Source organism: Watersipora subatra, chromosome 9, assembly GCF_963576615.1.
Source record: "Watersipora subatra chromosome 9, tzWatSuba1.1, whole genome shotgun sequence".
NCBI classification, from domain to species: Eukaryota; Metazoa; Bryozoa; class Gymnolaemata; order Cheilostomatida; family Watersiporidae; genus Watersipora; species Watersipora subatra.
In genome coordinates this window covers 18,408,117-18,425,343 of record NC_088716.1, presented here as the reverse complement: position 1 = coordinate 18,425,343, position 17,227 = coordinate 18,408,117, and the positions used below count along the sequence as shown (strand labels likewise).

The 17,227-nt window shown below is 35.1% G+C and overlaps 1 protein-coding gene and 1 long non-coding RNA gene across 2 annotated transcripts; one reads left to right on the top strand and one right to left on the bottom strand.

Annotated features, from left to right (window-relative positions):
- The first annotated feature begins 611 nt into the window (after positions 1-611).
- LOC137404538 (uncharacterized) lies at positions 612-13,084 on the top strand. Its single transcript, XM_068090761.1, has 7 exons — positions 612-720; positions 1,430-1,562; positions 5,381-5,602; positions 7,009-7,151; positions 7,565-7,610; positions 9,820-9,965; positions 12,706-13,084. The coding sequence occupies exons 1-7, from the start codon at positions 704-706 to the stop codon at positions 12,821-12,823; spliced, it is 825 nt and encodes a 274-aa protein (XP_067946862.1). The 5' UTR covers positions 612-703; the 3' UTR covers positions 12,824-13,084.
- Positions 13,085-14,460: 1,376 nt separating this feature from the next.
- Positions 14,461-15,481, bottom strand: LOC137405445 (uncharacterized). The gene is made up of 3 exons (XR_010979759.1): positions 15,247-15,481; positions 14,750-14,912; positions 14,461-14,562 (listed from the first exon to the last, which is right to left on the bottom strand). It is a non-coding gene; the product is annotated as an uncharacterized lncRNA (long non-coding RNA).
- Positions 15,482-17,227: the final 1,746 nt, after the last annotated feature.

Below are 17,227 nucleotides of genomic sequence, written 5' to 3'. Positions count from 1 at the left end.
TAATTTAATTGACACATTAAAAACTTTCAATGTGAACAGTTGCATTTACATACTGTACTTTTCGCGTTAAAATTGTTTATTGCTCACTTTTTCAAAAGCTTTTATCGCTTGTCTTTGGTTAAAAATATTAAAGTACATACAATAGGTCACAATACATTTAACTTGAACAGCAAATAATTTTACAATGTCTTACCTAATAAAAATTTAAATGTATATGCAGTACTGCAAAACAAAGTACTTACCATGCGATTGGTTGATCCATGCTGATTTATCATAGCTCTATCGTCTTATTGGTGCTTTTGGTCAATATAGCTGAAGCTGTTTTATCATACTACTGTAGGTTACTATAAAATAAAATGTTTACACGTATTGCAGATGTTCTTTACCAGTTAAAGTTCACACTATGTTAAAAATCAAACACTTTCAATAAATGTTGTATGACTTGGGAGTTGTTTTGTCGTCAAATTACGTGCCTATCTGGCGGTATGAAAGAATTCAATGGGCGTGCCTGCATTAAACCGAGACGCATTCCCATGCTACTAGTAGAACATGTGAACAGGAGGTTGTAGTGCGCATGTTCCTTGTACACAGGCACGACGTCATCTAGTTGCCTAGCTTAAAGATGCTGATCGCTGAGCGTTACGACTCTATGTAAAATAGCGTCGAAAAGTATGGCACACTGAAGTGTTCAAGTTTTAGTAAAATGGATCATATTGAACGGTAAGGATATTTGGCTGTTTAAGTTTTGGTACAAGCAAAAAGATTTGAAAAATTAATGGCTAAAAATAATTCTACTTGCATTCCTATTTTGACTAAAAGTATGAAGTTTGCATAAACGGAACCGTTCGATGATGATTCTTATTTTTTCTTAGGCATCGTTGAGACGATGGTTGCGTATGCTTTCAACAAAAGTTTGTCTTACATAAAGTCACTCAGCTTATACTACTCGATGTTAAGATTTAGGTTATCAGTAATGTTTTTTTGTTATATCAATAATATACAGCCCCCATGGGGGCTGTATATCATTGGTTATATTATATGACATTATATGGGGATGTGGTGGCAGTGTCTATATTTTGCCAAAATGAAGAAAGAATTTAACAATAGTATTTAGAACACTTATTGCAAAGAAAATGATGTTTTTCTTATCACGAGTAACAAGTTAATAGCACTTTAGCAGCAAGTCTAGGTTCAGTGCCCCTTTTTGATGTTGTGATATTCAGCATTACTCGGTGGTGATAATTAAAAATTTATTTTGTTTATAAATGGAATCAAGCAAGGTTCGGCCAACTAAGCTACTTTGAGCTATTCTGACAGTGTTACACCAGCACTCAAGTGGTTTATTCGATTAACATATCCTTCATAAATAAACACTCAGACAACTTCTCCACTTAAAGACAGCACTGCATTCTTCGTTAATACTTTTTAGTGGTATAAGAGTAAGTGATGCTCATGTGAGAAATAACTCGGCAGATGTTGGTACTTCTGTACCACTTATCCAGGTTTCTTCTAGAGAGCATGAACAGCACCAAAGCCGTCATAAGCAAAAGGTTTTGCCTCAGGTGAATTTTTAAGAATATTAGTTTGGAAAAAGGTAAGTAAAGTTTATAATATCTCATGGGAGTTGAAACTGGTAATTATTTTTCAGCCATCTCAATAAATTCATAATCATTTGTCGAAATGCATTTGCAATATTGCCAAAGTAACTTTAAAAAATGTACTTCTCTACTGCGATGGTTTCAGTTTTTTATTGATTTTACTCAGCAGGTCAGATGCATATATGCATATATATATATATATATATATATATATATATATATAAAATTTATTCATGTAAAACCTTAGATAAAAACAACTTCATTACTATTAGTTTCATGTCTGTTACGCAGACAATCATCAGATAAAATTGTTTTGGTCCAACTGAGTTATATAAAAGAAAGGTGTAATTACTATAACGACTGATAGCTATGTAACTGCATTTTGTAGTGTGTATTTAGCAGAATGTCGGCATGTGGAAGCTAGCTCATTACGCTTGTTGAGTGAGCTCATTTCTGGCTTTGTGAGGATGATACACTTTTCTGATATGCACAGGTTACAACGCTTGGTGGCTGGGTCGTATGGCCTTGCGTGTTGAATGATTTTCCATTTAATCGTATATGGTGTGTTCAGGCCTTTTAGCTGCCAGATGTAGTTACTAAGTTCTGTGGCAGATTGCTTGTCCTGGTGCCTGAAAGATGATATGTGGCCGCTGAATCGTGTCTTAAAGGAATTTTCTGTGAGGCCAATATAACTTTCTGTAGGTTTGCTACCGTCGTCTGCGGTGACTACAGCTTGGTAAATGAGCGACTTGCTAAGACAGTTTCCTTCGAGAGGGCATTCATTTGGTGCGCGACAGTTGCATGTTTTGTTGTTTGCTGGGTGCGTCAAGGCGTTGTTCAAAAGCTTCTTATTGTGATTGTTGATGGTTTGTTTGATGTTAGGCATGCAGCTGTAGCCAATCTTTGTGTTGTTTCTATTAAATAGCTTTCTTAGAGGGTGATTGCTCGGAAAAGATTTATTTAATATTTTGATGAATGTCTGACCGATGTTATTTGCCACGTTTCTGCTATATGGTGGGTTGAACCATGTGATGTTTCTTCGTCGCCTGTGTTGTTTAGTTGGTGTAGTGGTTTCATGGGGTGTGAATTTCAGCTGGTGTGTATATCCGCTTGTTGCCAATGCCTGCTGGTACGGTGGTGCTGCTCGGTTGAACTCACTAGCATCGGATGAGATTGCTGATAGTCGGTGGTTGATTGCTTGAGGTAGCTGCTTTATAATGCAGGGTGGGTGGTTGGATTGAGTGTGGATGTATGACGGGGTGTTATTGGGTTTGTTGTACGGTGAGTATTTCCCAGTTGTTAGGTCGAATGTGACGTCTAGGAAGTGTGTCACTTTTTTGTTGGTTTCGGCTGTGATGTTTAGTCCGTGCTTCTTGAATATAAGGCAGAGGTCTTTTTTTAGTTTTTCGGCTTGGCGGGGTGTAGATCTTGTTACTGCTAAACCGTCATCTCTATACAGTCCTAGGTTGATGCTGTGCTTTTTACTGATCTCGTGTAGTAAGAATGAGCCAATTAATTCGCACGTTTCTGCTCCGTCGTAACTCCCCAATTTGCATCGAACTACGATAATATTACACCTGAGGACACAGACATCATCATGCACACCAAACAATCAGTGTTATTCAACGGAAATACAACGTGGGGCAAAAAGGGAGAAAACTCCCATTTTGACGTGACAATGGGGAGTTACGACGGAGCAGAAACGTGCGAATTAATTGGCTCATTCTTACTACACGAGATCAGTAAAAAGCACAGCATCAACCTAGGACTGTATAGAGATGACGGTTTAGCAGTAACAAGATCTACACCCCGCCAAGCCGAAAAACTAAAAAAAGACCTCTGCCTTATATTCAAGAAGCACGGACTAAACATCACAGCCGAAACCAACAAAAAAGTGACACACTTCCTAGACGTCACATTCGACCTAACAACTGGGAAATACTCACCGTACAACAAACCCAATAACATCCCGTCATACATCCACACTCAATCCAACCACCCACCCTGCATTATAAAGCAGCTACCTCAAGCAATCAACCACCGACTATCAGCAATCTCATCCGATGCTAGTGAGTTCAACCGAGCAGCACCACCGTACCAGCAGGCATTGGCAACAAGCGGATATACACACCAGCTGAAATTCACACCCCATGAAACCACTACACCAACTAAACAACACAGGCGACGAAGAAACATCACATGGTTCAACCCACCATATAGCAGAAACGTGGCAAATAACATCGGTCAGACATTCATCAAAATATTAAATAAATCTTTTCCGAGCAATCACCCTCTAAGAAAGCTATTTAATAGAAACAACACAAAGATTGGCTACAGCTGCATGCCTAACATCAAACAAACCATCAACAATCACAATAAGAAGCTTTTGAACAACGCCTTGACGCACCCAGCAAACAACAAAACATGCAACTGTCGCGCACCAAATGAATGCCCTCTCGAAGGAAACTGTCTTAGCAAGTCGCTCATTTACCAAGCTGTAGTCACCGCAGACGACGGTAGCAAACCTACAGAAAGTTATATTGGCCTCACAGAAAATTCCTTTAAGACACGATTCAGCGGCCACATATCATCTTTCAGGCACCAGGACAAGCAATCTGCCACAGAACTTAGTAACTACATCTGGCAGCTAAAAGGCCTGAACACACCATATACGATTAAATGGAAAATCATTCAACACGCAAGGCCATACGACCCAGCCACCAAGCGTTGTAACCTGTGCATATCAGAAAAGTGTATCATCCTCACAAAGCCAGAAATGAGCTCACTCAACAAGCGTAATGAGCTAGCTTCCACATGCCGACATTCTGCTAAATACACACTACAAAATGCAGTTACATAGCTATCAGTCGTTATAGTAATTACACCTTTCTTTTATATAACTCAGTTGGACCAAAACAATTTTATCTGATGATTGTCTGCGTAACAGACATGAAACTAATAGTAATGAAGTTGTTTTTATCTAAGGTTTTACATGAATAAATTTTATATTTAAGCTCTGATCACTCATTGAGCACTATTTGGCAGCTTTAACACACTACTTTGGAATATATATATATATATATATATATATATATATATATATATATATATATATATATAACCTTTAATTGGCATGGACAAATCTTTAACCAAAATTTTGTTTATTGTTATATGCCAGAAAATAAAAAGACAGAATTTAGGAATTATTGAGTTGAACAAAATGGTTTTAAAAGTTGGTAATCTAATAGTATTATGGAGGAGTCGGGATAGTGAATTGTAGATTGTCTATTTATGCTTCAAGGCTTGCAAAATTACACAAAGTGATCAATTTAGTGCTGCTGTGGCTAAGAGTTATTTAAATTGTTATTTATAGTAAAGTGATTGATTCATCAATGTTAAAAGCCTCCTTTCATTGCATGTCTGTTACTGTTTTGAATTTAACATATAGAGTCAGCAAGATATATATGGGATGTAGTCTAATGAGGACACAAGCTTATGCGTCTACATGTATTTGGTGACAAGGGAGGATTTGGATTCGTGTAACTGACATGAGTTCAAAATTCATTATATCGATTTGGAATCGATATAAAAGCAATGTTAGATATGTATGCGTGAGTGATATGCTGAGTATGAGCATAAAACACAATATAAGGTTGCTATCAGCTAAGAAAATAACCGAAATCGTTGTACTTAATACTAAGTAATAAAACTTTAATTTGCTTGTTCAAAGACCAAGGAAGACAATTCCTAAAAAATAAGTGTGGGTGTCTATAATATTGCAGTTACCTTCCCACAAGTTCCAGCACACTATTTGGCACGAACTTAGGGCAACAGAGGTTAAAGGTGACCAGCTCAAAGCTCCTAGAGTTAGAGAAGGACCTGAATCCAAGGAAGAAACTTTTTATACCGATACTGACAATGCAGGTGACCTGATCCACCATGATAAGACTGGGAAAGAACGTGTTAAATACCGAGATGGTCAAGAAAACTGGGAAAAAGCTTTGGTAAGACATATGTGTGTTGGTTTAAACCCATCCTGATTGATTTATTGATTGGTTGATACATTGATTGATTCATTGATACATTGATTGACAGATTCATTTACTCATTGATACATTCATTGATTGCCGTTCATTTTGGTCAATTAATGTTTGAGCAATGAATAAATATGATGTGATTAATTATTATTCTCTCTATTAAATCTAGTTCCAAGTCTGAATTTTGCTCAACCATTTATTTGAAATGGTTAACTTTGATTTGGTTCTCCAAGTTTATAAATTTGGTTTTGCTTTTTTTCTGTTATTTATGATCTCTGACTTTAATATTCTCTGACTTTCATTTGCTGTATAACTTGAAGCCGAATACAAAAATATTGTTGCTTGTCATAAACTCATTCCTCACACGTGCGAATCACATAATGTAAAATCATACATCATCATGACATTTACGAGAGTTACCTGCTCACAAAAATCAGGCTGAGAGAATAAGCAACTCCTTAGAACCTTTTACATGCACGCCTGTAGAGTAAATTTGTGGGTCTTAAATACTTACTGTATTGTAGGAGACATCAAATGAATAACTATATTTCATACGCTTTATAATAAATAGTCAAAATTTAAATAACAAGAAGTAAAACTATTTTTTTTATATAATGGTAGTGTCGATGGTGATACAAAAATTGATTTCACTTGTTGGCACTGGCCAACATTTGGCCATCAGCAATGGCCAAATAGCGGATCTAGATCCGGATGTGGATCTCTATAGCTTGTTGGCGGATCTTTTAAGATGGCTGTCAAAAAATATTTTTGATGTATTTTTTTTAATTTGGTTTAAAAAAGATTTTTTTAAACTTTTCTTAAAATTTTTGTAAATGCATTGTTTTCAGCAATGAATTTTGTGAAAAACAATCAGAATACGATTTACAAATACTCCTCTTCATGAATTTTAAGATGTGCTGTCAGTAGCAAAAAACCGGTTTTTGATAATATTGTGAAGTCAAAGCCCACTCAACATTTTTCTCACTGATATCAGACCTATCTATTACAGCATATTCATTCACTGATTTTTAGTAAAATTATGTATATCAACAAAGTTTTTAAAAATTGTATTGGATGCTTTGTTGTAAGATGTGCATAAATAATAGCATGTTTATATGTGGAAAAAAAAGAATAATGTTTAGGTATGGTAATAAAGAAAATGCACATCTTCAGCTTGTTGTGGATCTTTAATGCATCAGATTTGGCTGTAATGGATCATGACCAAAATTATTTGGCCATCCCTGCAGTCTAGTTGATTGCTGGTTTGTCTCTACGACTTGCTCTACGACCTGACTGAAAAAGCAAAACAAAAATATAATATCATAAGATATCTGTTGGTTGCTTTATGCTCAAAATTATTTGTTTTGTTTCAGGAAGTCAACCTCTCCTACCAGAAACTTGATCACGCTTATCAAGTGAAAAATCTTTCTAGAATTCTCCATAGGATGAGGACAGCTGAGCAAATAACTCTCATGGATAACTCAATTAACGACCTTTCAAACCAATCCTTTCCGAGGTGATATTTCATTTATGCTGTCTAATTATTTTTGTGTCTGAGTAATCATTGCTGTGTACACTTTTCCTCTCAAAGAAGCAGCAGAGTCCAAGTATTTTAGCTCGGCTGCTTTGTGAACAACAGACTAAGGTATGATTCACAGAAATGGTTATCAGAAAAGCGTTTAACTTGTATATAGCTCTCTTTTCCGAATCAACAATGCTTGAATACAAGGCTAAGGTCGTCAATGTGAAAAAGCCTCCTATAATTGCATGACCTGTTTTATTATATTGCCCCAGAAAAGATGTCAGAGTCTAAATATCAATTACAATTAGTTCAATATGGATCTATTGTACATCACCATCATGTCTCTGTTAGTATTATTTCTTGGTATGTCTCGAATTCTATTATTTTAAATATTTGTTTTATTCTAGATGCAGAGTGGCAAATTTTTCTAAAAACTTCATTGCATCATTCAAGGTAAGACTTACTAAAATCATGTTTGTCTCACAATTAATTAATAGAACTGCTCTGATTGGCTACAGCCAATAATACGTATCTGTGTAGAAAAGTATCGATATTTTAATATCGATACTTTTGATAATGTTAATAACTTTAAAAATGATAAATGCATTCATAACTCTATTATAATGCAACATGTTTATGTGAATAAGTACATATCTATCATGAGTTTTATGAATAGAAACATGTCTAATGTACTTTTAAACACACTTTCAAAAAGTATTTTCTAACATTTACGTTTCCAGACAGCTAATCACATCATTGGTTTAATCGCGAGCAAAGCGATTGTTTGGGAGCTTTATGATAAATGCATATGTGCACACAATTCACGAAAATTATTCATTAACGGCCGTTGCAAACCCTTGTACCGAAATCTCATCAACAAATTTAACCAATTTTCAATGGAGTCGTTTAAGTATAATAACGATACAAAACACATATAAACCTATTTAAATATGTTACCAAATCTTTGAAATTTGTAGACAATATCCTAAACCTTACTTATCTGATCAAATTATACAAAAATAGACAGATTAATTTGGCCTAAAATTGCAAAAAAAAAATTGACAAGTCTTTTGAAAACAAAATTACAATCGGCTAATAAAACGCCGATAAGGTTTTGCGACAGAGAGTAGAACCATTAAGTCGTGCGCATTTTACAAGAAAAACGTGCACATTTCACCAGTCCATGGCATTCTCCAATTGCCGAAGGTTTCTGTAATTAACGTAGAAGTACTGAAAAGTAATCGTTTTTTGCCGATTCTATACCGGACTTTGACATTTCGGACACTTATAAGTTATAATGAGTACTTTGGTATTCCAACTGATGCCCAAAGCAGTGAAAGTAAAGGAAATGACGATGATATTTTTCTAACGATTCTTATAAGATTATTATGAGATTTAGTTATAAAAATAATCATTCGAATTTACAAGATCAAAGTATATAGTGACCGATGGTGTGCAATATGTTACTGTTATTATTTTTCTAAAGATGTTGTTGATGATACTGCGGCTGTGCCCAATATCGCGATACTGCCAAGCCGTTTTTAATATCTGCTAAACTACATAAGTAATAGGCCTAAATTTTTTTATAGATACACATCTATTTCTATAACAACCAGCTAAAAGCTGTTTAGATTTTTAATTTCAGCATAATTTTTTAGATATGAATACAGAAATCTAGATAAATATCACAACTTCTTGATATTGGTTGCTATGACCAATGATATACAGCCCCCAGCCTGTGTATATTACACAGCAGATTGCCATTTTACTTCTAATATTGCATTTCTCTTATTGCAAGGGAGAAATATAAACATATAATCTTTTCCTTTCATTATTGCTGTTTGTTGTACATAATAACACCCAGTACATTACAGCTACCATTGCAGTTATCCTATTGCACTGCAGTGCCATTTGACTGCTAATATTGCATCTCAACCATCAGTACCCTTTCTTTTTTTCATTATCACTTTGATCGTGGGCTTTATGACAGGGAATTTCTAGTATAATATGTTATCTTAATTTTACAACAAATTATAAAAATATATGCAAACATGTATAAAATAATCTGTTTAACATTGTAAATAACAATATATGAATTAGGTCTTTTTAAATTCAAGTTTTAATCTAAGTTATGATTACACATTTAAAAAGGAGCTTATAATAACTAACACAGGTTATTTTTATCATTCTCTCTACCATCAAACGAGCTCCTTGTTGATTCTATATTTCCATTTATGCGTATTGAAAGTAATTTAATAATGGAAGTTGAGATTTAGTAAATAATAATTAATTTAGTTTTTACATAAAATTTATGTTTTTACAAATATAACACGCCTTTCACATAGGTTGATGTTATGAATAGAATTTAACGTTATATGTAATCATTACATCATTTATCATTGTTTTTTCGGCTTTGGAATAAAACAAACAAAATACAAGAGCGCTTGCTCCAACATACGGCAGTTTTATTGTATGAGGAAAGTTTGTTACGGTTTCCATGCTCTATGCGTTGTTTGCTCTATGCGTTGTTTGCTCTATGCGTTGTTTGCTCTATGCATTGTTTGCTCTATGCGTTGTTTGCTCTATGCATGGTTGACTCTATGCATGGTTTGCTCTATGCATGGTTTGCTCTATGCATTGCAATCTTGCATTCCTTTTGCAGAACCTTCCGTCCATGCCTAACGTCGTGCACCTCGTTGTCTCCTTCAATCAGATTAAATCTGTAAAAGGGCTCTCCAGGTATTCGAAACTCGAGTCTCTGGATATGACTGGAAATGGCTTGTACTATAGCATTGGCTATCGACAAAGGTAAGTTACATTCACTTTCATCTTTGGTGGTCTATTGTCTAAGTGTCTAAAAATGTAATCGAGCTCTAGCATTACTTACTGACAATGGTAAGTTATGTTGTTTTTATTAGTTGTTTATAGGGTAAATTAGGATTTGTTTTATAATTAGGGCATTTCAACAAAACCGTGAAAATCGGAAATATTATTAAATAAACTTCTGCCAAGCACAAGTGGATTGTTGTCATAATTGGCAGTTATTTACCCATCGGTGATGTACAATAATATATTTGTTGCTCATCCCGTCCCATTCTCGCTTTCAAAATCCTAACAAAAACTCTGGTGAAAAGAGCATGTAATACTGTATTTATTATAACTAATGTCTGTGGTTCCATTTGCCGCTGTTTTTTATTCTAAGTTTGCTTTCTCTGTCTAAGTACCATGTCCCGTAAAGACCTAGGCGTTCTTGGTTCTTCCCCGCTTCTTATAACCAGGACTTATCTTAGCAAGTTTCAACAGTGGTTTGCTGTTGCCGCCTGTTCAGTGTTTTTATTGAGACACCATCTCTAGCTAGGCGGCTGTTGGCTCACAGTAGCCTAGCTAGAGATAAAGAGCCGCCTAGCTAGAGCAAATAGTTTCTCCGCCCTCTGTCAGATGTTATTTTTAGCCTTGCAAAGTTAATCTTTGTTTTGGACCTAAATATTTATTTTCATATGCGTCTCTCTTCAAAGCCAATTAATTTCTGAAAATTATTTTTATTCTTAATAACAACTTTACAGAAGTGATATATTGCAGATAGCTCAAAAAATGTACTTGGTCATAAAAACAGTCTTTGATTACTGCTTGTTTGTTTCTGCATGAAGGCATCAAATCTATTATTTGTTTAAAGGCTGTAATGTAAGACAGCATAACAAATGGGATCACACATGTTTTGCTGGAACAGTGTGCACTAAAGCATTTATAGTAAATATTGTTTGCTTGTAAATTATGTAAACAGATTACGTTGCTCTTATTACAATATACCTGCCTGTTTTTGTTAGCTTGTGAGAAAGAAATCTAAACTTTTGGACACAATTTGCTATTGCATGCTCTATTAGTACAAAGGCATGGTATTATATCATAGACTTATCACAACTGAATGTATTTAAGCGTTTTGCTAGAGTTTGGTGCTGGTGATCATTGCCCAATACTTACTTGTTACTTGAGTTCATAAGAGTAAACAGAATCGACAGAGTGCACTGACTTCCCGCTGAGTTTTTTTTGGAGGCTTGAGTATATAGGTATCGAACTTCATCGCTCACTAGGTCTCCTTAGCTGATTATGGCATAGACCTTGCTTGGTAATAAAAATGTCAAACAATGGATTTAAATTAACATTGAAGGTGTGCGTTCCCCTTAACTTAACGTAAAATTACTGTATTCAAGCCAATCGGTGAACGCTGAGTAACGGATAAATGCTTGGCAGCTAGTGAACAGGCAGTAAACCCATCCAGGCTGTTAGGAAGATGCAGCGAAGATGTACTTATAATGCTTAAACAAAACCAGCTAAAGGCAAAACTAATTTCATCTGACAGGCCGGTTCATAAGAAAAGCCTTATTTGTTAACTCTTTGAAACCCTGACGACCGGTATTCTTGCCTTCACATGGTTCTGTTTACAAATGCTGTTTCCAAGTAACCAATCAAACCAATCAAATTAGTGCTTACATAGAACATTAGACCAAAAATTTTACTTCAACTTTTTACAATTTTCAAATGTCTTGATCAACTTTCTAGGTACAGTATTAAAAATGTTTTTATTGGGACGATGTCACATAAAAAATTGGACATGGCTCAGGTGTTGGATGCAATAGGTGATAGTGATGCAGATGAAGAATTGTGTGATACTAACTATAGTTTTGCTAGTAACTATGGTTTTGCTGATGATTTTGTGTCAGAAAATGATTCTGAACATGTGCTCAATGAATATGATTAATAGTGCAAAATTTCCCAGAATTTGTTAAAATCGTATGAATTTCGCTAGTTTTAACCCAAAAAAAAGTCAAAAAACTTTTTTATTTGCTGACATTTGCTGTGTGTTCTTGGACTTGTTTTCTCGTGTTTTACAAAATATCATTTGATTATGAGCACAACATTGTACTTTTTGGCAAATTGTCAAGGAATATTGACACACATGACAAGGATGGCTGGGCTCAAGATGAACTTACAAAAAATCTTACTTGATTCTATCAGAGATTATCCATATTTTTCAATCATTTGCGATCGGTTTTTGATGTCTGAGGTGACCTGACTGCCAGAATGTTTCAAGATTAAAATCTACAAAATTTGATCACCGTTAAAATGCTCAGAAGAGCAATGCATGTGAAATGACATCACTAGTTGGTAGTGACATCACTAGTTGGTAGTGACATCACTAGTTAGTATCACCTTCAAATATCGATGCAATAGTTGATATCGGCTATCTTGTTCAAGTTGCAGCATCACAAGTCTCCATTCTGTCGATTTTTGTACAACTGTAGATGTCATAATCGTACTTTTGCATGATCTGAGTGTTTTAACTGCGATCAAGTCATTCATTTTAGTCTTGCAACATCATGGCAGTCAGATCACCTGAAAAATCACAAACGATAGATACCAATGATTTGTCATGAAATCTACTACAATTTTTGTGCAAGTTAATCTTTGAATGGTTAAATTTAAACAATATGGTAGTAATAAGTAATATTATATAATATAATATGGTAGTAATAGGTTGTTATTTCTGTAGCGTCTTCAAGGTCCTACCTAACCTGAAGGTACTTGACGGGGTACTTAAAACAGACTCTGATAGCCAGCCTATTTCTCTTGAGGAAATGCCTGATGACGGCTCATGTATTATTTTATAATCATCTGTTATCACACAGCTTTTTATAACAGCACAATGTGAAGTTGTTCTCTTTCTTATGGAATTTCATCGGTGTTGGGTAGACAACTTCTAACTTTTTTTAAACGTTAGTTTGTATCAATCGACAAAATACACATGTATGTCCATCATATTTTTTTATTTAAAATATTTTATATTCTGCGTTTTATAAATATTTACGTTATATATATGTTTATTTTTAAATTTATACAAGAATATTATGTTAGGCAAATCTGTATACCGTAGTCAAGCCTTTAGCTTTGATTTTATAAGGATCTTTTTGTTGAGTCTCTCATATCATCATGATGCTAATTCTCATGTGATCCAAATACATTTATTATACTACCTGGTCATTTCCTTTACTCTAATTGATGATACGATCACAGCTTGTCGTGTACACAATAAAAAATAAACTTTACAGTCTTCAGAAAGATTTTAGGATTTGATTAACCTCATTGATGTCAATGACAGCTGGTCAGCTGAAGTTAGCCCTATCAAAATGGGTAAAACCAAAGTATTTAGGTCATGTATTCAACAGCTAACAAGTATAATTGGCAAAAAGGTGATACATCCGGTTATGATATATATATATAGCTGTGCTATCTGGCATTGCCCAGGTATTAAAATTCAGCTCATAAACAATAAGAGATAATGAGAGTTGCCTGCCACTTGCTATTAGCCTGGCACCTTGCCAATGGATAACTTGAGTAAGCTTACTAATAAGAGCTACCGCTTCTTATGATGTTGTGCCATCACTTTGCATCCTGACCGAAAGCAGTAGCCTATTTGCTTCCATATAGCAACAAATATTGCCTAGGGCATCGGTCAGGCTCGTGTGGTTTAGTTAGTAAGGTTGACTGACTGGTTGATGGAGATTCCGAGATCAAAGCTTCTGTTTTACGGATTCTTTATTCCAAGATTTTAATAACTCTAGATAGACACATACAACGATGGACAACCAACATTGAAAAAATATATATATAGATGTGTAAAGAATTTGCCTCTGATATATCGGTGAAGTTGGTTTGAGGGTGCGCGCTGATTGTCATTTACTCTACCAATATTCAAAAACAAACCCTAGTTCTGTTGTGTAATGTCTGGATTTTAAATACCAACAACCCGAACTCAAGACATGCAGTTATGATTTGATGTATCGACATAGTTGCATGAAAGATCATTGATCTTGCGAATTACCCCCCCCAAGACAAAGCTTGTGGGGCAACCTACTAGCTCAATAAATTAAACTGTTTCAGCAAAGTTCACAATGCTCAATTTTAATAAAGACAGAATTTGTCAAAGAACAACCAGTCACAAAATATTAAGTGTAAGATACTACTTAAGTAGTTGGAACAAAATGAATCATATAAAAATCAGTAAAACAGGTAAAAAAGTTAATAGATTAAATATGATCTAAGGTTTGGGTAAAATAAGTCTATAACTAAATTGTAGGACTTGGCAAATGCCTAGTCCGGCAATTTGGTAACTGGCGATGATGCATCATCATCAGTCACATTGGATATGACAATGTATTTGTCAGATTCAGTAACCCTTGATAAGCCAGACAGCTTGGTTGATGCGCCTTTGGTAACTGACGATGATGCACAATCATCAGTTATCACAGGCGCATCAACCAAGCTGTCCGGCTCATCCAGAGCTACTGAATCTGACAACGTATTTGAAGCAGGTGCCTCCATTGAAGTTGCTGGCATGTTAGAAGAAGATCTGTAATAACAGAAATAATGTGAAACATGGACTGTCATAAATGCATGTTGAAAATAATTTAATATTACTTCTTCAATGAATGTGAAGTAAACTAGGTTATGCTTTTAGTAAGGCTTTAGATATATCTACAGATTAATGAATGCTATGAATTCATTAGTACTGTAAATTATTATATATTTGTACTCACACAAATGTGCTGACACCATCTTTGTAAAATCTCATGCATTTCCACCATATCTAAGATGGTTCTGGTGTAGCTTTGGTACCACTTGCAGTCATCTTGCGATAATCTTTCATGTGTATGTTGAACGTGTCTCTCAAGTTCGACCATTTTCTTCTGCATGTCTCAGCTAAAAAAACATGGAAATACAATAAACTATTACGCCTCCTAGTAAAAGAGTGGTATGATCCTTGTTATTTACAGATGGTAGCGCTTTGGTAGCGTGGTGGATGAATATTGCCATATTTATTTCAGTCATATTTTGTCACATTCATAAAGCTTTGCTTTCCGCAATTTTGAATGTTGGAAATTGTTTTTAAGTTAAATTTGGCATTGCAAATGCAATTAGGCTACCTACAAAAAATAAGCTTGCTATATCTCAGCAGTATAATAAAAGCCGTAAAATCAAACATAGCAGCGAACGCAAAAGTGAACACAAGTGAAAAAAGTTTATTTACACATACCATCCCATGTCCGGCCAGTTTTCTCGGTCATCACTTTGGCTACGTCTAGCCAATTGTTGAACTTCACGGTTTTCTCATCTTTAAAAGTTCCCATGCTTTTGTCCCATAGTACCCTTCTAATTTGTACTTCATTGATGAGAGGTTTTTGCCATGCCATGGCATGATGTATCCGATATTTTCTTTTAGATGTTTTAGAAGCTATAAGTTGCTTCTTTTTCAATAATAATAATTTCTTTTTATGCAGCAAAAGCTCCGTCGTAGAAACAGTCGCCATCTCTAGCGCATCTAGGCAGTTACATCGTATGTATCAGGTCATATTGCACTGATACTTTTATAGTGTGTCGTCGTTCGTGTCTTGGACTATAGCAATTATTAAAGCTGCTCGAATCGTGCTTGCTAAAAAAATCGGCGGTTCTTAAAGACGGTTCGTCGACCGAATTCGGTCAGACAACTCTGTTATATTCGGCCGAATAATTCTGTGAATTCTTTGAAATTCGTGAATTCGGTCAGATTGAACGAATAATTCGTTACGTGTGGCCGGACCTTTACATTATATTGTAAAACAACTAAGCTTGCATTGATCTGTGTAGATCTAGTGACTCAATGCTGAACTTAGAAAAATGCTGCAGTATTTATTCTGTCTCTACTATTTATAGGAGGTAGAAATAAGTCAGGGCATCATTGGCTAAATAAATTGTGACGTGCCAAAGATTACAACATGTTGTGAAAGATCCTGCGGGAAAATTATGAATATTAAAAGTGCAAAAATTGTTACTTTTGCGGCTGTGTCTGGTATTAATTGTCATTTCTAGTTTGTCATTTCTTGCTTCTGTCTAATCTTGGTTCAAAAGGTTAGGGAAAGTAGTCCCTGGGCACCGTCTCAGGTGTGTATTTAGCTGGCTATCTTTTATTTACCGGATGTGGTTTCGCTCTTAACCATTGGTCTGGTAGCTCAGGTGTTTGAAGGAACGGGTCTTGTAACTGCATATGAGATAGTGGAATTGCAGGTTATGGGAGTGTTGGCTCTCACGAGGTTGCAGCGTGCATAATATCTTAGCCATGAGAATGGTAGGTGTCGAATAATTAGGTTTTCATAAGTCGAGGTTTCTCAGGGTGGTGATTAATTGCAGCTTGTTGTTTCAGAAGTGTACTACTATCTTTTTCAAAAGCCTTTGTTCAAACGCCAGCATTCCGACGAGATTGGCAGTAAATGCTCTCTTTTCCAAAAGCCTTTTTATAGATATATAATATCCCAATAATTATACCTAGTATTCATTCTCTTAGCAGAGAATGGCATTCTAAATGTTATATGTCAAAATATTTATTTGATTTTAGGGGCCAACTGTTGCCTTTTTTGTTTTATGATTCTTGTATGGCATTATTTGAACAAAATATTTCTATTTGAAATAAAAATATTTTTGTCAACAAAGTAATAAAAAGCTTCCTATGAAATCATTCCTTAAGTTACATGTATATAATAGCTTGACTTCACAATAGACTGTTTGACGAGATGTTTATGCTTGTGTCGGTTATATGATTATAGCATGAACAAGGTTTGGAGTTCAATCCGCATGCAATGTTACTCTTTTTCATTTTAACAATTAAGCTCATTTTGCAATTGCAATCTCCCAAATAATTTATTTTTGGTGCAGGATTACTTTATCTTAAAAGATTGTTAAGTTGGTCAGAAGCTTTCAAGTCTCTCCACTTAGCTTCAAACTTATAGCAAAGCAGCCTTTCAAACAGTTTTTTTCAGCTTTCCCAAAAGCCATTTCTCACACATTTTTCTCATAATTATTCTTTCAGAAGTTGTCTTCTTTTTAATGGATGTTACGCTAAAATACTGCTGGTATTAAAATTTTGGTTTACCAAGCTGAAGGTCAAAGGTTCTAACCTGGTGTGGACCTCTTGTTATCCAACCCTAGCTATGGATAGATAGACAATGCACTTCTCACAGTAAAGATTTTTTCGTGATGTCAGT

Excerpts from the sequence above, each read along its gene's own strand:
- LOC137404538 (XM_068090761.1), top strand. Across the intron at positions 1,563-5,380 it reads AGCAAAAGGTTTTGCCTCAG|TTACCTTCCCACAAGTTCCA; the intron begins GTGAATTTTTAA and ends ATAATATTGCAG. Across the intron at positions 7,152-7,564 it reads TCAAACCAATCCTTTCCGAG|ATGCAGAGTGGCAAATTTTT; the intron begins GTGATATTTCAT and ends GTTTTATTCTAG.